This window comes from Notamacropus eugenii, chromosome 2 (assembly GCF_028372415.1).
Source record: "Notamacropus eugenii isolate mMacEug1 chromosome 2, mMacEug1.pri_v2, whole genome shotgun sequence".
Lineage (NCBI taxonomy): Eukaryota > Metazoa > Chordata > Mammalia > Diprotodontia > Macropodidae > Notamacropus > Notamacropus eugenii.
Genome location: NC_092873.1, coordinates 276,485,327 through 276,501,994, shown reverse-complemented (window position 1 = coordinate 276,501,994; position 16,668 = coordinate 276,485,327). Strand labels below are relative to the sequence as shown.

General features: G+C 36.4%; 1 protein-coding gene across 5 annotated transcripts in view; it reads right to left on the bottom strand.

The window, feature by feature from the left end:
- Positions 1-16,668, bottom strand: part of MFSD14A (major facilitator superfamily domain containing 14A) — a 56,854-nt gene that overhangs the window by 13,132 nt on the left and 27,054 nt on the right. For 4 of the 5 annotated variants that reach the window (XM_072644111.1, XM_072644109.1, XM_072644107.1 and 1 more), the window contains 3 exons: positions 16,419-16,514; positions 2,137-2,199; positions 1,149-1,276 (listed from right to left, as the gene is read on the bottom strand). In XM_072644111.1, coding sequence (XP_072500212.1) covers positions 1,149-1,276; positions 2,137-2,163 — 155 coding nt within the window. In that variant the 5' untranslated portion in view covers positions 2,164-2,199; positions 16,419-16,514. The remainder of the gene's footprint in view (positions 1-1,148; positions 1,277-2,136; positions 2,200-16,418; positions 16,515-16,668) is intronic. The other variant, XM_072644110.1, reaches the window with a different exon arrangement.

Here is a 16,668-nt window from a genome sequence, read left to right as displayed (position 1 = left end):
TGCCTACACCAACAGAAATAGAATAAATCTGTTAGGATGGTATTCCTGAAGAAAACGGCAAGACATTAAAACTACACTGTTAAGAAATTCCTATTGTAGTATTGATGTTTCAAGTTTTAAAAAACTCTTCTGTAGATTCTATGTAATGAAACTTTCAAAATAGTTATTCCACTTAAGAGGACTTTTTTTCTTATCTTTTTTCAAAATGTTTTCATGATAAATTCTTTGTTCTGTCTCTGTACACTTCCATAGAAACTTATTTTGTTCTTCACAGATAGGTCCGCATTACATTTATGACTAGTTCAGTTAGAGATACCTATTGAAGTTACAATTTTCAATAAATATTTAACCACCTATGCTTTACTGATCTAAAACTAGACCAACTTCAAGTATAAGATTCATATCCCAAGATGAGAGCTTTTGGGAAAATATATGTGTATGTACCTATACACAAATACATATATATATGCATACAATACAAATAACCTTGAATTTACAATACAAAAACTGTATATTCACTGTGAAAGCTAGGGCCAGTTGAAGGAACCAGGGTAGAGGGCATAGGCCCTCACAGAAGCAAGGAAGATATCATTATCAAATTAACAGAATTTAATTCAGGTGGGACTGGCTACAGATTCTCTTCTGTACCCTCTCCTACCTTAAAAAGAAAGCTAGAGCTGGGGTAGATAAAAGCACAGTCTCTATTCAGATCTAGAACTCAAAGCAACCCAGCACTGTATATTTATAAATACTTTTGTGGAAAATAATTACACCATAGGTAATAAAGAACTCAACATCACGAGAAGTTTCAGTGAAGTGAAAAAGTTAAGAGTCAGAGGAGAGGAAGCTTAGGATTTGCCCAGGCTGAGTAACCTTGAATAAATCACTTAAACTGCCCAGACCTAGTTCTCTTCATCTATAAAATAGGAGCACTGAAGATCATCTAGTCTGAGGTCATTTCTAGCTTTAAAACTCTACAACTCCTGATTTGATTACTATATTTTCTCAAAGTCTTTTTACAAACATCAAACGCAAGTTTATGGCAGAGAGAAAAAACTTAACCACATACATTTAAAAAGGGGGGAGGGAGAAATTGGGGTGGGGATGGAAGGTAGTATTAGCTACTGAAAGCTTAACTAATTACTTACCAGGGACTGATCTTCATTAACGGGATTGGTGCACAAGTGAAAAATACTGTTAGCAGCAAGAACGACTTTCGACCCCAAACATCAGAAAGAGCACCAATAAGAGGGGCACTGAGGAATGACAATAATCCCTAAAACAATTTTTAAAAATGAATTTACACAAATTCTTATAAACATTCTAGTCATTTCACTCACATAGAAAAAATGTAATTATGATATATTGTATATGTAGATTATAATAAAGTATCTTTGCAGTCACTATTATGTAATATTGTCCTCCAGAGAAACGTTGTATTTCATGAACACATTTGAAACAACAATAACAACAACCCTGGTAGTATTATTAAGACTAAGGAAAAAAAAATCAAAGTTTTAATTCTGAAATGCAACTTTAGATGGGTGAAAATAATTTCTATTTTCCTCATTTATCAAAATTCTGAAGGGAAATAGTTCAGATAATAGTAATATAAAACCATTTGTAAGACTGAGAGTGAATCAAACAAAAGGTTCTAGCTGAATTCTCAGTCATGACAGATTATCACTACAATCAATTCCATGAGAAATGGCACGTTAGTGCACTTTATATTTCTAAAAGTGACTATCAAATTTCACTCAGAATAAAAAGGGTATACATCATTGATAAATTATGCCAAACAGAGAAGGTTAAAGAATTCTTTGTTTCCACTTCTACATTCTTAATTTCTTTATTAAAAAAATCTCTGGAAAGGTTCCCACAAATGAAAAATACAATATTCTGTCATAAAATGGCTAATTTCAAAGGTGGATATGCTGCAAGAGAAATTATGTTATCAGTTATTAAAAACTACATGGTAGAAACAAAAAGTACAGTTTATAAGAAATTATGCAGTTCATCAAACATCATTGTTTGCTACCAAAAATTAGGAGAAATGAAGTAACATTAAAAATTTTCTATTACAGTCTATTTAGAGTCCTCTGTGTGAACACGTGTTTATATGTTGATTAATCCTACCTTTACTCCTTGAATGAGGCCATTCATTAGAAATGTATGTTTAGGGAAGGTTTCATGTAATACCTGAAAAAAATAATATTTTATTCTTATAAAAACTACTAAAAGTTATACCATGCAATTCACATAAAAACAGATCTTTACATAAAAAACTATTTATAAAAACATGTGAAAATGTGTATGAGAAAATAGGTATAAGAATCTATGATCCCAGTTACTGGAGGGAAGGCACTCTTGTTTTATTATTTACTGTTATATCTTCCTTTGCACTTAGCACAGTGTCTAATATAAATCTATCCATGAATGTTTACTGAATAGCATCATAAGTGAATATTACATAACCATTCATCTGAATAAAAACCAATAAACTGTGCTCAAGTGATACCTTGCGTATTAAGTCTTTCCTGGATATCCAAAGTTCCTAGCACCAATCCCTGCCAAAAAATTTTAATTTGTACATATTTTGCAATATGATATATATAATTATTTATGTATACATTGACTTTCCTGATAGAATGTAAGCTCTGGATGGTTTCATTTGTCTTTATATCCTGGTGCCCAGAACATCAGAGCAGTTGCTTAATAAAAGCTTGGTGACTGATTTATAAGTCAATAAGCTAAACGATGGGGGCATTAGTACCCTACTAATTTCTCCATGGTTTTGTCAAATTTCTTTTATAGCCCTCATATTTTTCTATCATAACTGCATTCCATTTTATTAATGTACCAAAATGTATTTAATCATCCCCATTATTAGACATATAGGTTGCCTTTATTTTTTTTAATTGCAAATAATTCTGTTATATAAATTTTTGAAAAAAAGTTTTTATTTAGTTTTTAATATTAATGGAATTGAGTCAAATGACGCTGACAGTTCCATTGTGTAAAAAGATTACAGTTCACAGTTTCATCAGTATTGGACTTATGCAGACGCTAACCTCACTATGCATTCTGAACAGTGTGACACAGAAGCCAAAAAGGTTAGGCATGTTGTTCAGGATCAGGGAGGTGACTGGTTTATTGCATTCTTCCCCGATCAGACAACACCTGGAGTATTGTGATCATCAGTTATGGGCACCACATTTCAGAGAAGATGTGGATATGATGGAGAAGTTTCAGAGGACACTCCAGAACAGCAAGAGTGCTTATGACCACATTACACTTTTTCTCAGTCTCCTTTTCTGGATCTTTATCTAACGGCATGCCCACTCAATCTGTTTTCCCAAAATGTCCAACCCAGGTCACCTTCTCTTCTTCATCTATGTCAGGAATTAAAGTGGGGTCCACAGGCTCCAAAGGAGCCCATGGATAGATTTCAGAGAACCTGAAAACTTCAATGGGAAAAAAATTGCATTTATTTTTCACTAACCTCTAACGGAAAAATAACATTTACTTCAATTATTTAAAAACATTATTCTTAGAAGGGGGGGGAGGGAGGGGGGCCACAGGCTTCACCAGGCTGCCAAAGGGATTCATGACACAAAAAAAGTTAAGAACCTGTTCTATACTTAGTTATCACACACACCTACAGGCTTAACTGTACAGAGACCAACTTTCCTATTAATGTAATGTAAGAACATAAGTTCTTACTAAATGCTTTAATGACTGACTGGCTAATTCAAGGTTGAAAATTATAATACAAGGGAAGTCCATGATAATTATCTTCAAGTATTTGAAGGCTTTTCATGTAAGGAAGGGATCAGACATATTCAACTTGGAACACAGAGTTAAGAACAAAGAGTAATAATAAGTTAAAGTTGCAGAAGGGCAGAATTCAATCAATTAATCATTATTAAGTGCCTACCATGTGCCAGGCCTTTTCTGCTTCAGGTGGCATGGAAGGAAATGGTGTTCCTATCCCCATAAAGCACCAGTCTAGCTTATTAAGAAAAAAAAACCATTCCTACCATACACATGAAAGAGGGATTGGATTTGCTTTGACTGATCCCAAACTGCAGAACTAAAAGCAAAGGGTAGATATAAAAAGGCAAGTTTAAAGTTACGTGGGAAAATTGCCTAATCATTTGATCTATCAAAAAATAGAATACAAGAAGTAATAAGTTATCCTCGTGGGACAGGGCATGGAGGGGAAGTCAGCAGGTCACTGGTTGGGTATGTTGTAGAGAAGTTTCTTTTCATATATACATAATATGAGGTGCTCTCTATAGGTCCCTTCCAATTCAGATTCGGTGATTCTCTGAACTCTAGGAAAAATTTCATGAGCTTCTGCAGGAGTCAAATTTCAATGCTTTAAAAAAAAAAAAGAAGACAACCTTTAATGATGATCAACTATGAAAAACTTAACTACTCTGAGGCAATAGTTCAAGACAATTCTAAAGGAACCGTGATGAAAAATGCTAACCACCTCTAGAAAGAACTGATGAATTGAGTGCAGACTGAAGTATAATTCTTTTACTTCCCTTTTCTAATGTGGAAATATTTTGCTTCCTATGTATAACTGAAATCATATTGGTTGCCTTACCAAAGTAGTGGGAAACAGGAAGAGAATTTGGAACTCAACATTTTAAAAGATGAATGGTAAGAATTTTTAAAACATGTAATTGGGAAATATTTAACGAAATAAAAGTATACTGAAAAAAATCCTTAGCACTGCTAAATTTCTTTAATAACTAACTTAAATTTCTTCTAATAAAATTTGAGTAAATATGTGCTTTCAACTGGAGAACCGATTAATATCCCCCATACAACCTTAAAATATTCTTGTCCTAATCTTCTAGAGTATTTTACATTATTTTAACAATAATAAACACAAACATGTTTCTTTAATACCAGCTTTTAGCCCCTAATTATTTAGATGAAATGGAAACATTTTCACTTAGTATTAAAAAGATTTTAAAAATATCTTAATCAATGCAAAAATATTTTAATAGAGAAGCCTTAAAATTTAGATTAGTCCAAGTTAAATATTCCATTAGTAATATTAGTGCTTAACTTTTTTATCTTTACTACATGTACACAAAAGAATGAAAAAGCATAACACACTTAATAATTTAGTTCGAAGCCAAAAGACTCAGAGTTCAAAATCTCTCTCTGTAACTTATTAGCAATGTGATCAGAAGCAAGTCACAGTATCTCTGGGTCTCAGACAACCTCCTAAGACTAACATATTCATTTCCGATGACAACAATCATAGTACTCTGATGCTCAGAGAATAATGGAACACAGACACTACAATCACAACAGTTTCAACCTTATCTATTCACATGACTGAATTACAATGAAAAGCAGGAAACAGAAAAATTCAAAGAAACTGACCTAAATCTTGACCACTCTTAATCAATTCACAAACATTTATTAACTACTTACTATGTGCCAAGCACTGTAGTTTAGTGCTGGAGATCAGAAGAGAGGCACAAACAGTCCCCACAACAAAGGAATTTTTATTATCATGGAGGAGAGAAGTAAATAACTAGGTACACAGAACCCACATATAGAGTAAATGGAAGGTAATAAAAAAAAAACCTCCCCCCCCCAAGAATTTAAACACCCAAAACCAAGAAACATTTCCATATACATAGAAAAAGACTGTATATGAAACTGTGACTCTTCACTTCGTGCCATATGCTTTAAAAAGTACGTAATAAAACATTTCTTTCACAACTGTCCTGCTAGTTTGTGCTTCTTTCTGAACTTCCTTTTCCTTTTTTGTTCATTTAAAAAGTTTTTCAGTGGCTCCTTTTTTCTTGTGTCTCTACTGTTCATCTTGCATCACCTAATACCCCTTCCCAAATAAAAACTGAAAGAAAAAAAGATACCTTGTAAAAAAAACAAAACAAAACAAAACCCCCCAAAAAAGGCAGAGTTACACAAAAGGAGTCACAGTTCCCAGATGGACATGGTCAATCACTTCACTAATCAGAACTCTTCAGTCTTTCAAAATTTTTCTTTACAATATTGCCCTTGTATAAAAATGTCCTGGTGCTGGCTCACTTCACACTGCATCAGTTCACTACCCAGGTTTCTCTGAACTCATCTCTTTTTGTCACCTTTTACAACAACACAATAATATTCCTTTACATTCAAGTAGCACAATTTGTCCAGCTATTCCCCAATTTAGGGTCATCCCTCCTTTAGTTTCTCACTTTTTTTTCATCTCCCCTTCAGGATAAGGAAGTTGGTTCTGTCTGTATCTATTCCCTATCAGTCAACTAGCATTTAATAGGTACCTACTATGTACTAGGCATCTTGCAAAGCACTAGAGACACAAAGAAAGGCAAATGCAGTCCCTACTCTCAAGGAGCTCATAGTCTAATGGGGGTATTGTATTGTTCATTCTTTGTTTTCAAAGAAACCAACATTATGATACTGGGGTAATATAGCAGACGATGCCTTGAGTATGAAATTAGATTCAAATGAGGCAGAGTTTGAGGTACCATATCACACCTATCAGATTGGCTAACAGGACAAAACAGGATGATAAATGTTGGAGAAGATGTGGGAGAGTAGGAACTGTTTCACTGTTGATGGAGCTGTGAGCTGATCAACCATTCTGGAGAGCAATTTGGAACTATGCCCAAAGGGCTACAAAGATGTGCATACCCATTGACCAGCAGTATCACTTCTGGGACTCTATCCCAAAGAGGTCTCACATGTGCAAAAATATTTATAGCAGCTCTTTTTGTAGTGGCCAAGAACTAGAAATCAAGGGGATGCCCATCAATTGGGGAATGGCTGAACAAGTCATGGTATATGAATGTAATGGAATACTATTATGCTATGAAAAATGATGAACAGGAAGACTTCAGAGAGACCTGGAAAGACTTATATGAACTGATGCTGAGTGAAAGGAGCAGAACAAGAAGATTATTATACACAGTAACAGCCACAGTGTGCAAGGACTGTTTCAAATAGATAGACTTAGCCCTTCATAGCAAGGCAAGAACCTAAAACATTCCCAAAGGACTCTTGAGGCAAAATGTCATCCACATCCAGAGAAAGAAGTATGGAAACAGAATGCAGAATGAAGCAGACTATTTTCTCTTGTATTATATTTTGTTTGGCTTTTCTCATGGTTTATCCTATTTGTTTTAATTCTTCTATTCAACATGACTAATGTGAAAATGTGTTTAATAAGAAAGTAAGTGTAGAATCCATTGCATGCTGTCTTGGGGAAGGAGGGGCGAGAAAAGCGGAGAAAATTTAAAACTTATGGAAGTGATTGCTGAAAACTGAAAACAAATAAATTAAATTAAAAAAAAATAATTGAGGCAGAGTTGTACAAAGTTGTCAGTCTCACTCTGTTCCAGAGTCATATAAGTCCAGTGGCAAGACAAAAGTCAAGACTAGCGAAGAATGTGGGAAAATTAGAAAACTAATGTATTGCTGGTGGAGTTGTAAAATGATCCAACCATTCTGGAGAGCAATTTGGAACTATGCCCAAAGGGCTACAAAGATGTGCATACCCATTGACCCAGCAATACCACCTCTAGGTCTGCATCCCAAAGATCTCATAAAAATGGGAAAAGGACCCACATGTACAAAAATATTTCTAACAGCTCTTTTTGTGGTGACCAAGAACTGGAAATTGAGGGAATGCCCATCAATATGGGAAATGGCTGAACAAACTGTGGTATGTAAATGTAATACAATACTATTATGCTATAAGAAATGATGAGCAGGCAAACTTAGAAAAACCTGGAAAGACTTCTTATGAACTGATGCTGAGTCAAGTGAGCAGAACCAGGAGAACATTGTACAGTTACAGCCACATTGTGCAATGACTAACTTTGATAGACTTAGCTCTACTCAGCAATGAAATGTTCTAAGACAACTCCAAAAGGCTCTTGCCGAAAAATGCTATCCACATCCAAAGAAAGAACTATGGAGTCTGAATGCAGAATGCAGATTGAAGTATACTATTTGTTCTCTATCTCCTTTTTTGGTTTTGCTTTGTTTCTTTCTAAAGGTTCAGCATATTAGTTCTAATTCTTCTTTACAATATGACTAATGTGAAAATGTTTAATATGAATGTATATGCAGAGCCTATATCAGATTGCACACCATCTTGGGAAGGGGGGAGAGGAGGGAGATGGAGAAAATTTAAAACTCAAAAGCTTGTGAAACTGAATGTTAATGTTGAAAACTAAAAATAAATAATTTTTTTTAAAAAAGACTAGCCATTGCCAGGATACATTGGATGACCTTGGCATCTTCAATATCTGACCAAACTCTAAGTGCTCCACAGCAGCGACAGATTTGAGGTCTGTTTATCTTCAACCTGGTTTGTTTGCCATGTTGAGACAGTTTTACCAGGGCGTGGCCCTGCGCATGCTATAGCTTCTTGGAGCCACAGGTAAGAATTGGGTGAAAGGTGGACATTGGAAGGTCAGTAATTTAAAGAATAACTTCAAGGACTAAGTAAAATTTTTGTGTGCCAACTGACCTACCTGGTCTCTCTTAATGCACCCTTTTATTGTCAGGTAGAAGTTGACGCATTTCTACCCTAAGCTGTTTGTGTATATGTGTTCAACCTTCCTGTCTGTTTCAAATGAACGACTCATCTAATGCTCACTCCCTTGCCCCCTGTTCCATGTTTATATATTTTTGACATATCTCAATTAGGAGAAATAGCAAATTTTACCCTCTTCTCTGTCCTGGAAAACCACTGTATCGTTTTTACCCTCTCATTTTCTCCTCCTAAAATTCTTAGAACAGAATCAATCCACCTCATATCTCCTGTTATTCCATACCCTCTTTTTCTTCTTTAACTCATTCAGTCTTTTGAAGACTTAAATTAAGGCTATGAAGAGATATTTGTTTCTCCTCTTCTTAAGTAGTAAGCACTACTATCATCACAAAGCCATTTAAAATTGCTCAAATAAATTTACCTTTCTCTGGATTTTTGTGTTTGCACTTTAAAGTTTCTGATAAGTTCTGGTCTTTTCATCAAAAATGCTTGAAAGACCTCTATTCCATTAAAAATCTGTTTTTCACTCTGTAGGATTATAGTCAGCATTGCAGGGTACATTATTCTTGGCAAACCTATATTAATTTTACTTTTTGGAATACCATACTTCAAAATTTCCTATAGTAAAGCTGCCAGGTCCTGTGTGATTATGATTATGGTTCCTTGGTACGTGAATTCTGTCTTTCTGGATGGTTGTATTTTTTTTCTTTGACTTGGAAACTGGATTTGAACTGACATGCATCATACTTTTCCTTTTCAGGTGGCAAGTGGTGGAAGCTTTGTGTCTTCACTTTGCCCTTTGGCTCTGCAGTTTTATTTATAATTTCTTAAGATATAGGGTTCAGGGAATTCAATGATTCTGAAATGATCTTTCCTTGACTTGTTTTTTAGGTCAGTTTAAAAAAAACCCAGATATTTTACATTCTTTTCTATTTTAAACTTGATTTTATTCTAATATTTCTTGCTGAATCATGGAGTCAGTGATTTGCGTTTGATCCAGTCTAGTCTTCATGGAGCATGCTGGTTGGGTAAGCTAATTTAATTACCAATAATTACTAATTTAATTCACTTTAAAATTAATGTAATTACTAATATCTTTCTTAAGCTACTTATTTTCCCTACAATTCTTTCTTTATATTTCTCTCTTTATTCCTGCTTTCTAGATATTCATGTATTCATTCCTTTTGGAAAATCTATTTATTCCTTTGAACCTCTGCTTCCAATATGGAGTTAAACTTTCCTTCTAAGCTGAATTTTTAAATACCTCTGTATCTACAATTTATTTTTAACTGGCAGTGAGTTTTTTGGTTTGCTCATCTCTCCCACCATTACTTTCTGAATTGGACTTTTGTGTCAAGTACAGGCTCTGCCCACTACTGCAGAGTATAATAGTCAGCCCTACTTGGCCTTGGTCACCTGGGCTGACTTCTACTTCCCAGGGCTAAGCCCCTCAGAATTTGTACGGTTAAGAACATTGGATGTTCAGGGATCACTATCATATTTTGGTGTAGAATACCTGAGTCCTTGGAGCCCTTGGGCTTTCCTGATAAGTGCTGGTGAGGCCCACTGGTTGCCTCTTCTGGTAGCTTCCAAGGTTCATCCTGCAGGATTCTGTCTACCCTTAGGATTTCTGATCACTTTGGAGCTTTTGTAGGAGAGTCCTCTGCTCTTGTTGCTTTGAGACACAGATGCCTACAGGTTACACACCTGTCTCTATCATGTCTTGGGTCACAGTGGAAGGCTACAAGCTTGTTTCCCTATGTTGGCATTAGCTTTGCTGGCAGCCCTTGTTCTTTTAGCCATAAGGTTCTGGCTGACTTTTGAGTTGTTCGGAAGTGCAATTTATGGTATTCATTGAGTTTGTTTTTTGAAAAAAAAAATATTTTGTTTTAATCATCCAAAACCTAACTTTTGTCACTTTCTCTCCAAGTTCTTCTCTCAATCCAACTGAGAACACAAGAAAAACACCTATTATAAACTCAAAGTCAATCAAAACAAATTTCTATACTGGCCATGCCCCTCAAAATATGTCATTCTACATTCTGAGTTCTTTACCGCTCTATCAGGAGTTAGGAGGTATATTTCATCATTAGTCCTCTGGAATCCTGGTTGACCATGTAATGGTAATTTAACATTAATGGTGGTGGGGGGAAGAGTTAAAGATCTTCCCTGCATATTAACAGGCCTCAATACCTTTTGTTAATTTCTACTGAGGCACTGGGTCAGAGAGTCCTGGCCTCTGGCTCAGAAAATTGTATAAATACTCTGAAGCGAGGTTTTGTTTTGGAGCTTAGTTTTGGAAGGTTTGTATGCCAGATGACACTCTGGGAAGCCACTAAGGAGCCCCACTCCTGGCTTTGAAAACCCAGATGTAGGTGCTTCTCCTACTGGTAACTATGTATGTATGGTCCGACAGCTGGATCTGTCTGCTGGTCTTTCTGTTTGTAATTTCTGCTTGTAATTTTTGTTTGTATTTTCCCTGAAGTTCAGGGTGCTGACTTTTTCCCCTGAACTAAGTGAATGATATATGTGCTTAATTAAAGTGGATTGCTGACCCTTCAAAAGGTGGTTTCCTTTTAGAAAAGCAGATCTAAGAACCTGTACAGCAGACCCTCCTGTGCATGCCAGGATTCTTGCTGTTACAGATTATCATACTGATAACAGTTCAGCACAATTGTATTTCATCACATTTATATTCTACAACTTGTTCATTCATTCTCCAATTTACAGGCACTCCTTTGCCTCTTCAAAAAGAGGTATAAAATGTTTTTGTACTTGCTTAGTATGTTTTGTTTAGGATTAATCTCTCCTCCAATGCATTGTGCTAAAGTGTTGTATAAACGTTACCTCATTCAGTCCTCAAAACATCCCTGCACTGTTATTATTCCCATTTTAAAGTTGAGGAAATTGAAGCAAACAGAGGTGAAGTGACTTGCCATGGGTTGCTGAGCTATTAAATGTCTGAGGTCAAATTTGAACTCATATCTTTCTGATTCCTTGTCTGTACATGTCTACCTGTGGATCCTGACTGTGAGGTAATTTTCCCCAACCTTCTTCTCTCCCCCAACCTCTTAAGTATATTATCTTCCCCTCTCTTGTTGTTCAAGGCAATTAGGGATAAGTGACTTGCCCAGGGTCACACAGGTAGTGTCAAATGTCTGAGGTCAGAAGTGAATTTAGGTCCTCCAGACTCTAGGGCCAGTGCTCTATCCACTGCACCACCTAGCTGCCCCCTTCCCATTCTTTTCTTAAGGTTATCAAGATATAACAGAACCATTTCCAAGCCTTAGATTCCAGTCTAACTGAACTCCTTCTATGAATTCTGATGATAGAGTTTTACCTTCTATAGGAAGCCTTCCCCAGCCCCTCTTAATTTCAGAGCTCTCTTTTAATTATTTCCTATTTATGCTGTATATAGATTGCTTTGTATGTATTTGTTAGCATGTTGTCTCTCTCAATGTGAAGATTGTAAGCTCCTTGAGAGTAGGGAATATCTTTTGCCTCTTTTTATATTCAAAAATTTAGCACATGGCACAAAGGAGGTGGTTAATAAATTTTTATTGAATTGAATCTCCCCATATCTCAATGTAAGTACTTTATCCTCCCCCTATATATTTCATTAAATATTTCTCAATTACATGTAAAATTTAACCTTTTTTTAAATTTTGAGTTCCAAACTCTCTTCTCCTCTCCCCTAACTCTTCCTTGAGAAAGCAAGCAATTTTATATAGATTACATGTGTAAAGTCATGCAAAACTTATTTTTATATTAGGTATGTTAAGCAATTTATCCATGTTTAGTCCCTTTTATCAGTGTTCACTCATTTTCACCTTTTTGTATTTCTCTCCCTTCATGTGTTTGAACTTTGAAGTTTCTTCACACCTCTGGTATTTTCATCAGGAACGTGTTAAGTCCAATATTTCACGAAAGATTCATTTTTCCCCCTGTAGCATTATTGTAAGTTTTGCTGGTAAGTTTTATCTTTGCTGAAAGTACACATCCTTTGCCTTCTAAAATATCATATTACAAGTTCTCTGCTCTTTTAGTAAGGTGGCTGGTATATCACGTGTGATCCTGACTGTGGCTCCTCAGCACGTGAATCCTTTCTGGATGGCAGCAGGATTTTTTCCTTCATCTTAAAAGCTATAGGTTTTGGCTATGATGATTCTGGGAGCTTTCACTTTCGTTTCTTTTCTTTTTTTTTTTTTTTTTTTTTTTTTTTTAGGAAGTGACTAGTGGATTTTTTGTATTTCTACTTTGCCCTCTGGTTCTAAGAGATCTGAGTAGTTTTGGTTTCTGATTTGTTGAAATATGGTGGTTGAGCTTTTTTTTTTTTTTTTTTTGATCACTATGACAGTTCCATGATTCTTAAGGCTTTTCACTTCACTGTTTTTTAGGTCAATTGTTTTTGTTATAAGGTATCTTATATTTTCTTCTACTTTTCTCAGCCTTTTGATTTTGTTTTAATAGTTATTTTTGACTCATGGAGCCATCAGCTTCTTTTTGGTCCATTCTAATTTTCAGTGAGTTTCTTGCTTGCACAAGCTCTTATGCTATTAGTTAATTCCCTTGTCAATTCTGTCTTTATGGCTCTCATCTCTCTTCCAATTTTTTCTCTTCAAATGCTCTCATTTCATTTATAAAAAATATTTTAAACTCAATTTCAAAAAATTCTTCCTTCATCTCTTTAAGGAACTGTAACTGAGTTTGTGCCCAAGCTGTGTTTTTCTCTAAGGAATTGTTATAGTTGTTTTGAAGTAATTTTTCTTCTGAATTTGTATCTTGAGCATCTCTGCCAAACAGCTCATTATGGTGGGGTTCTTTTCTTGTTTGTCCATTCTTCCAGTCTACTTCCTGACTTCAGACTTGATGCTAGGGCTGGGCTCTGCCATACTTCTGGAGGGAAGGTTTGGGATGGTCCTGTTGCTGCTTTCCTGGAGTACTGGGTGCTGTGTATTATTCCAGGATCTCAGGGGCAGGCTGGATACCTACAAGCTTTCAGTGCTCCCAAAGCAGTCTGATCCTGGGCACTCTGACTGCTGTCCCCTCGCCTCAGTTCCGCAAGTTCCTGACCTAGGTTTGGGTCTATGCAAGAGTAGATTGCTGCTCGATTCCATCCCATAAGCCAGCTGGAAAGCTCTCTTGGTTCAGGCTCTCCTTTGGTTTGGGATTCCTGCCTTGGTCATTCCTCTGTAGACTGGATTAGATGCTGGAAGTGAGACCCTGCTCTCAGTCTGGGGTCTGAACCATACCACTGCTGCTTGCTGCTAGCTTATGAACTTGCTTCTTTCTTGACAGATCATCCACGGCCTCTCTAACTAAGAAAGTCACTCCTGTGCAAAGATCACCTTCTCAGTACACCCTAGATCTATGACCCAGAACTGGGTAGTAGGCAACAAACCTGACAAGTTTGCAACTACTCCTGCTACACTGTCCTGGTATGGCTGGGATCTCCTCTTGCCTTGGTAAATAGCCTCTTCCTGGGTGCTGGAGTCCTCCAAGTATAGAAGGCTCTTGCCCTGACATCATCCCTCAGGTCCACAGACCTCCTTATCTGTTTCCTTATGCTGAGGTGGACTGGAAAAGTGACTTAGTGTGACTTTTTCTGGATTTCTCTATCAGGATTTGGTCTGGTGAATTTTTTAAATCTGTTAGAAAGAATCTGTGGAGGGGAGCCTACAAGTAATGCTTGTTATCACTCCTGGCTCTTGCTCTCTCACTGGATTTCCCTATCATTATTCAGTTTGGTGTAAATTTTACAGTTTTATTGTGCAAATTTTACAGTTTCATTGGAATAGTTATATAGGAGCTAGGCAGTCTACCTCCCTTCAGGCAACCATCTAGACCTGAAGTCAAAGGACAGTAATCTCAGAGGGGAAGAGTTGTACTATCAGCTAGAGGAACCCAGAAAAATTCTACTTCAAAAGGTGGGATTTGAGCTCAGTCTTGAAGTATGGGAAACAAACAGGAAGAGAAGGAAGACCACTCAAGGCAAGGAATAGGGGAATGTGTATGAGCAACTGTAAAGAGGGCAGAGCATCTCGAAGAAGGTAAGTGATTGTGTCAAAAGCTTCATCAAAACCAAGAAGGGTGAGGACTGAGAAAAAGCCTTTAGATTTGGCAATTAAGAGCTCACTAGTAACCTTAGAGACAGCAGTTTCAGTTGAACGGTGAGGCTGGAAGCTAGACTGCAGAGGATGTAAGAGAATTAAGAGGAGACAAAGTAGAACACCTGCCAGGCCTAGAGGCCTGAGGGCTAAGCTTTCTTAAGAAGTTAGCTGAGAAAGGAAGATGAAATATAAGACAAATAACTAGTGAGAATCAAGTGAAATCAAGTGAGAGTTCTTTAAGGTTGGGGGAAACAGAGGAGATGTGGTCATGATTGTAGGCAGTAGGGATGAAGGCAGTAGATAAGGAGACTGAAGAGCAGAAAAAGTATGAATGATACAAAAGACAATATACTAGAGAAAATGGGTGGAATAGGATCAGAGGTACAAAAGGGGCTAGCCTTAGCAAAAAGGGTCACCTCTTCATGTGAGACAGGGGTGAAGGAGGAAACAATTGTGGAAGACTTATCTGAGTGATGTGAGATGAAAGGAAAAGAGTGGTCTTTGACTTATTTTTTTAGTGAAGTAGAAAGGCAAGGTTTTCAGATGAGAACTAGCTCCTGGCACATAGGAAGTGCTTAATAAATATTCATTGAATTGATAGAACAAGAGACCTAGGGATATGAGTATAGAGGGAGCAAAGAATTGAACTGATTCACCTCAGTGTCAATATAGGAAAAGGAAGGGAGAGTAACCAGTGTACAGTAATGGCCTGGGAAAGAATTGAAGGATTTGAGGTTAAAATGAAGACACAAACAAGGCTGGAAGCATAAAGCAAAGGAAAAGACAGAATGACAGAAGATTATGATCAGATAAAGGAATTTCAGAACTCATTATCATGGAAATGGAAGATGTATAAATAATGGTAAGACTGGGTGACCATGATGACCATCTCTGTGTAGCTGAGTGTAGGAAGAGGCCATGGGAATGAAACACACTAAAGAACTGGGAAGCTGGGATATTTGGGGGACCACAAACATGTATGCAGAAGTCTAATATGAGGGCAAGAGTTGGGGAAGACAGACCATTAATCAGGTAATTAATTCATTACATTTTATGTCTTATTCTATGGGATGAAAAGTTGTGGATTTAAATACAATAGTGTTAATTAAGTGTAAAGGAACTGTTTTATCTTTATATCCCTACAACCTGGAAGCAAAGCCTAGATGGTGCCTTATAAGGTATACTGTAGAAAGGATTTCAGGTACAAGTTTAGAATAGATGACCTTTGAGAGTCCTCTTCCAACTCTTAGATTCTGTGTGACTGAAAATGATGTGAAACAAAGCACAGGGTTGAAGAAATGGTGATTTGCTGAGGCTGTGAGAGTGGAAAACATCTGAGAGAGAGTATAGACAGTATAGAACAAAAAACTAAAGAATGAATTTGAGGATGTCAACATTTAAGAAAGAGGAAATATTAAAAGATACAGAAATAATAGGAGATGCAGGATAGTGTAATATTAAGAGGCTTGAGGAGATGGAAAGAAAAACAACACCAATTATTACAAAGGGAGTACGGCAAGACTGGTAAGATCTTTAGGCACAAAAGAAAAGAGCTAATGGAGAGGGAAAGAATGAAGATGCTAGAAAGAAGCCGACTATAAAAAATGAAAGGTGACAGAGGGATTGAATTAAGGGCAGTAATTAAATGGTTAGCTTTGAAAAAGAGGGACAACACTCTCTGAGTCCCTAAGCAAAGAAGAAAGGGTAGGCATATTAACAGATATATAGTATGGCTAAAAATTACTTACCACTAAGGTAGGTGCTGTCAATAATCCCCAAGCAAAAAACTCCAAGAAGATAACTATAACCGCATGATAAACACTAGGTGAACCTATTCCTTGAGGCTAGGAGAAAGATTAAAAAAAAAAAGCACAAAAATCACCAGTTAGTTCCTTCTAAGATCAGTACAAAAATTTCAACACCACATAAACATTTCTTTAAAAAATTTACAAGTGATTCATTTAGAAAGGGTCATTAAAATTAGAAGAAATGCTCAAA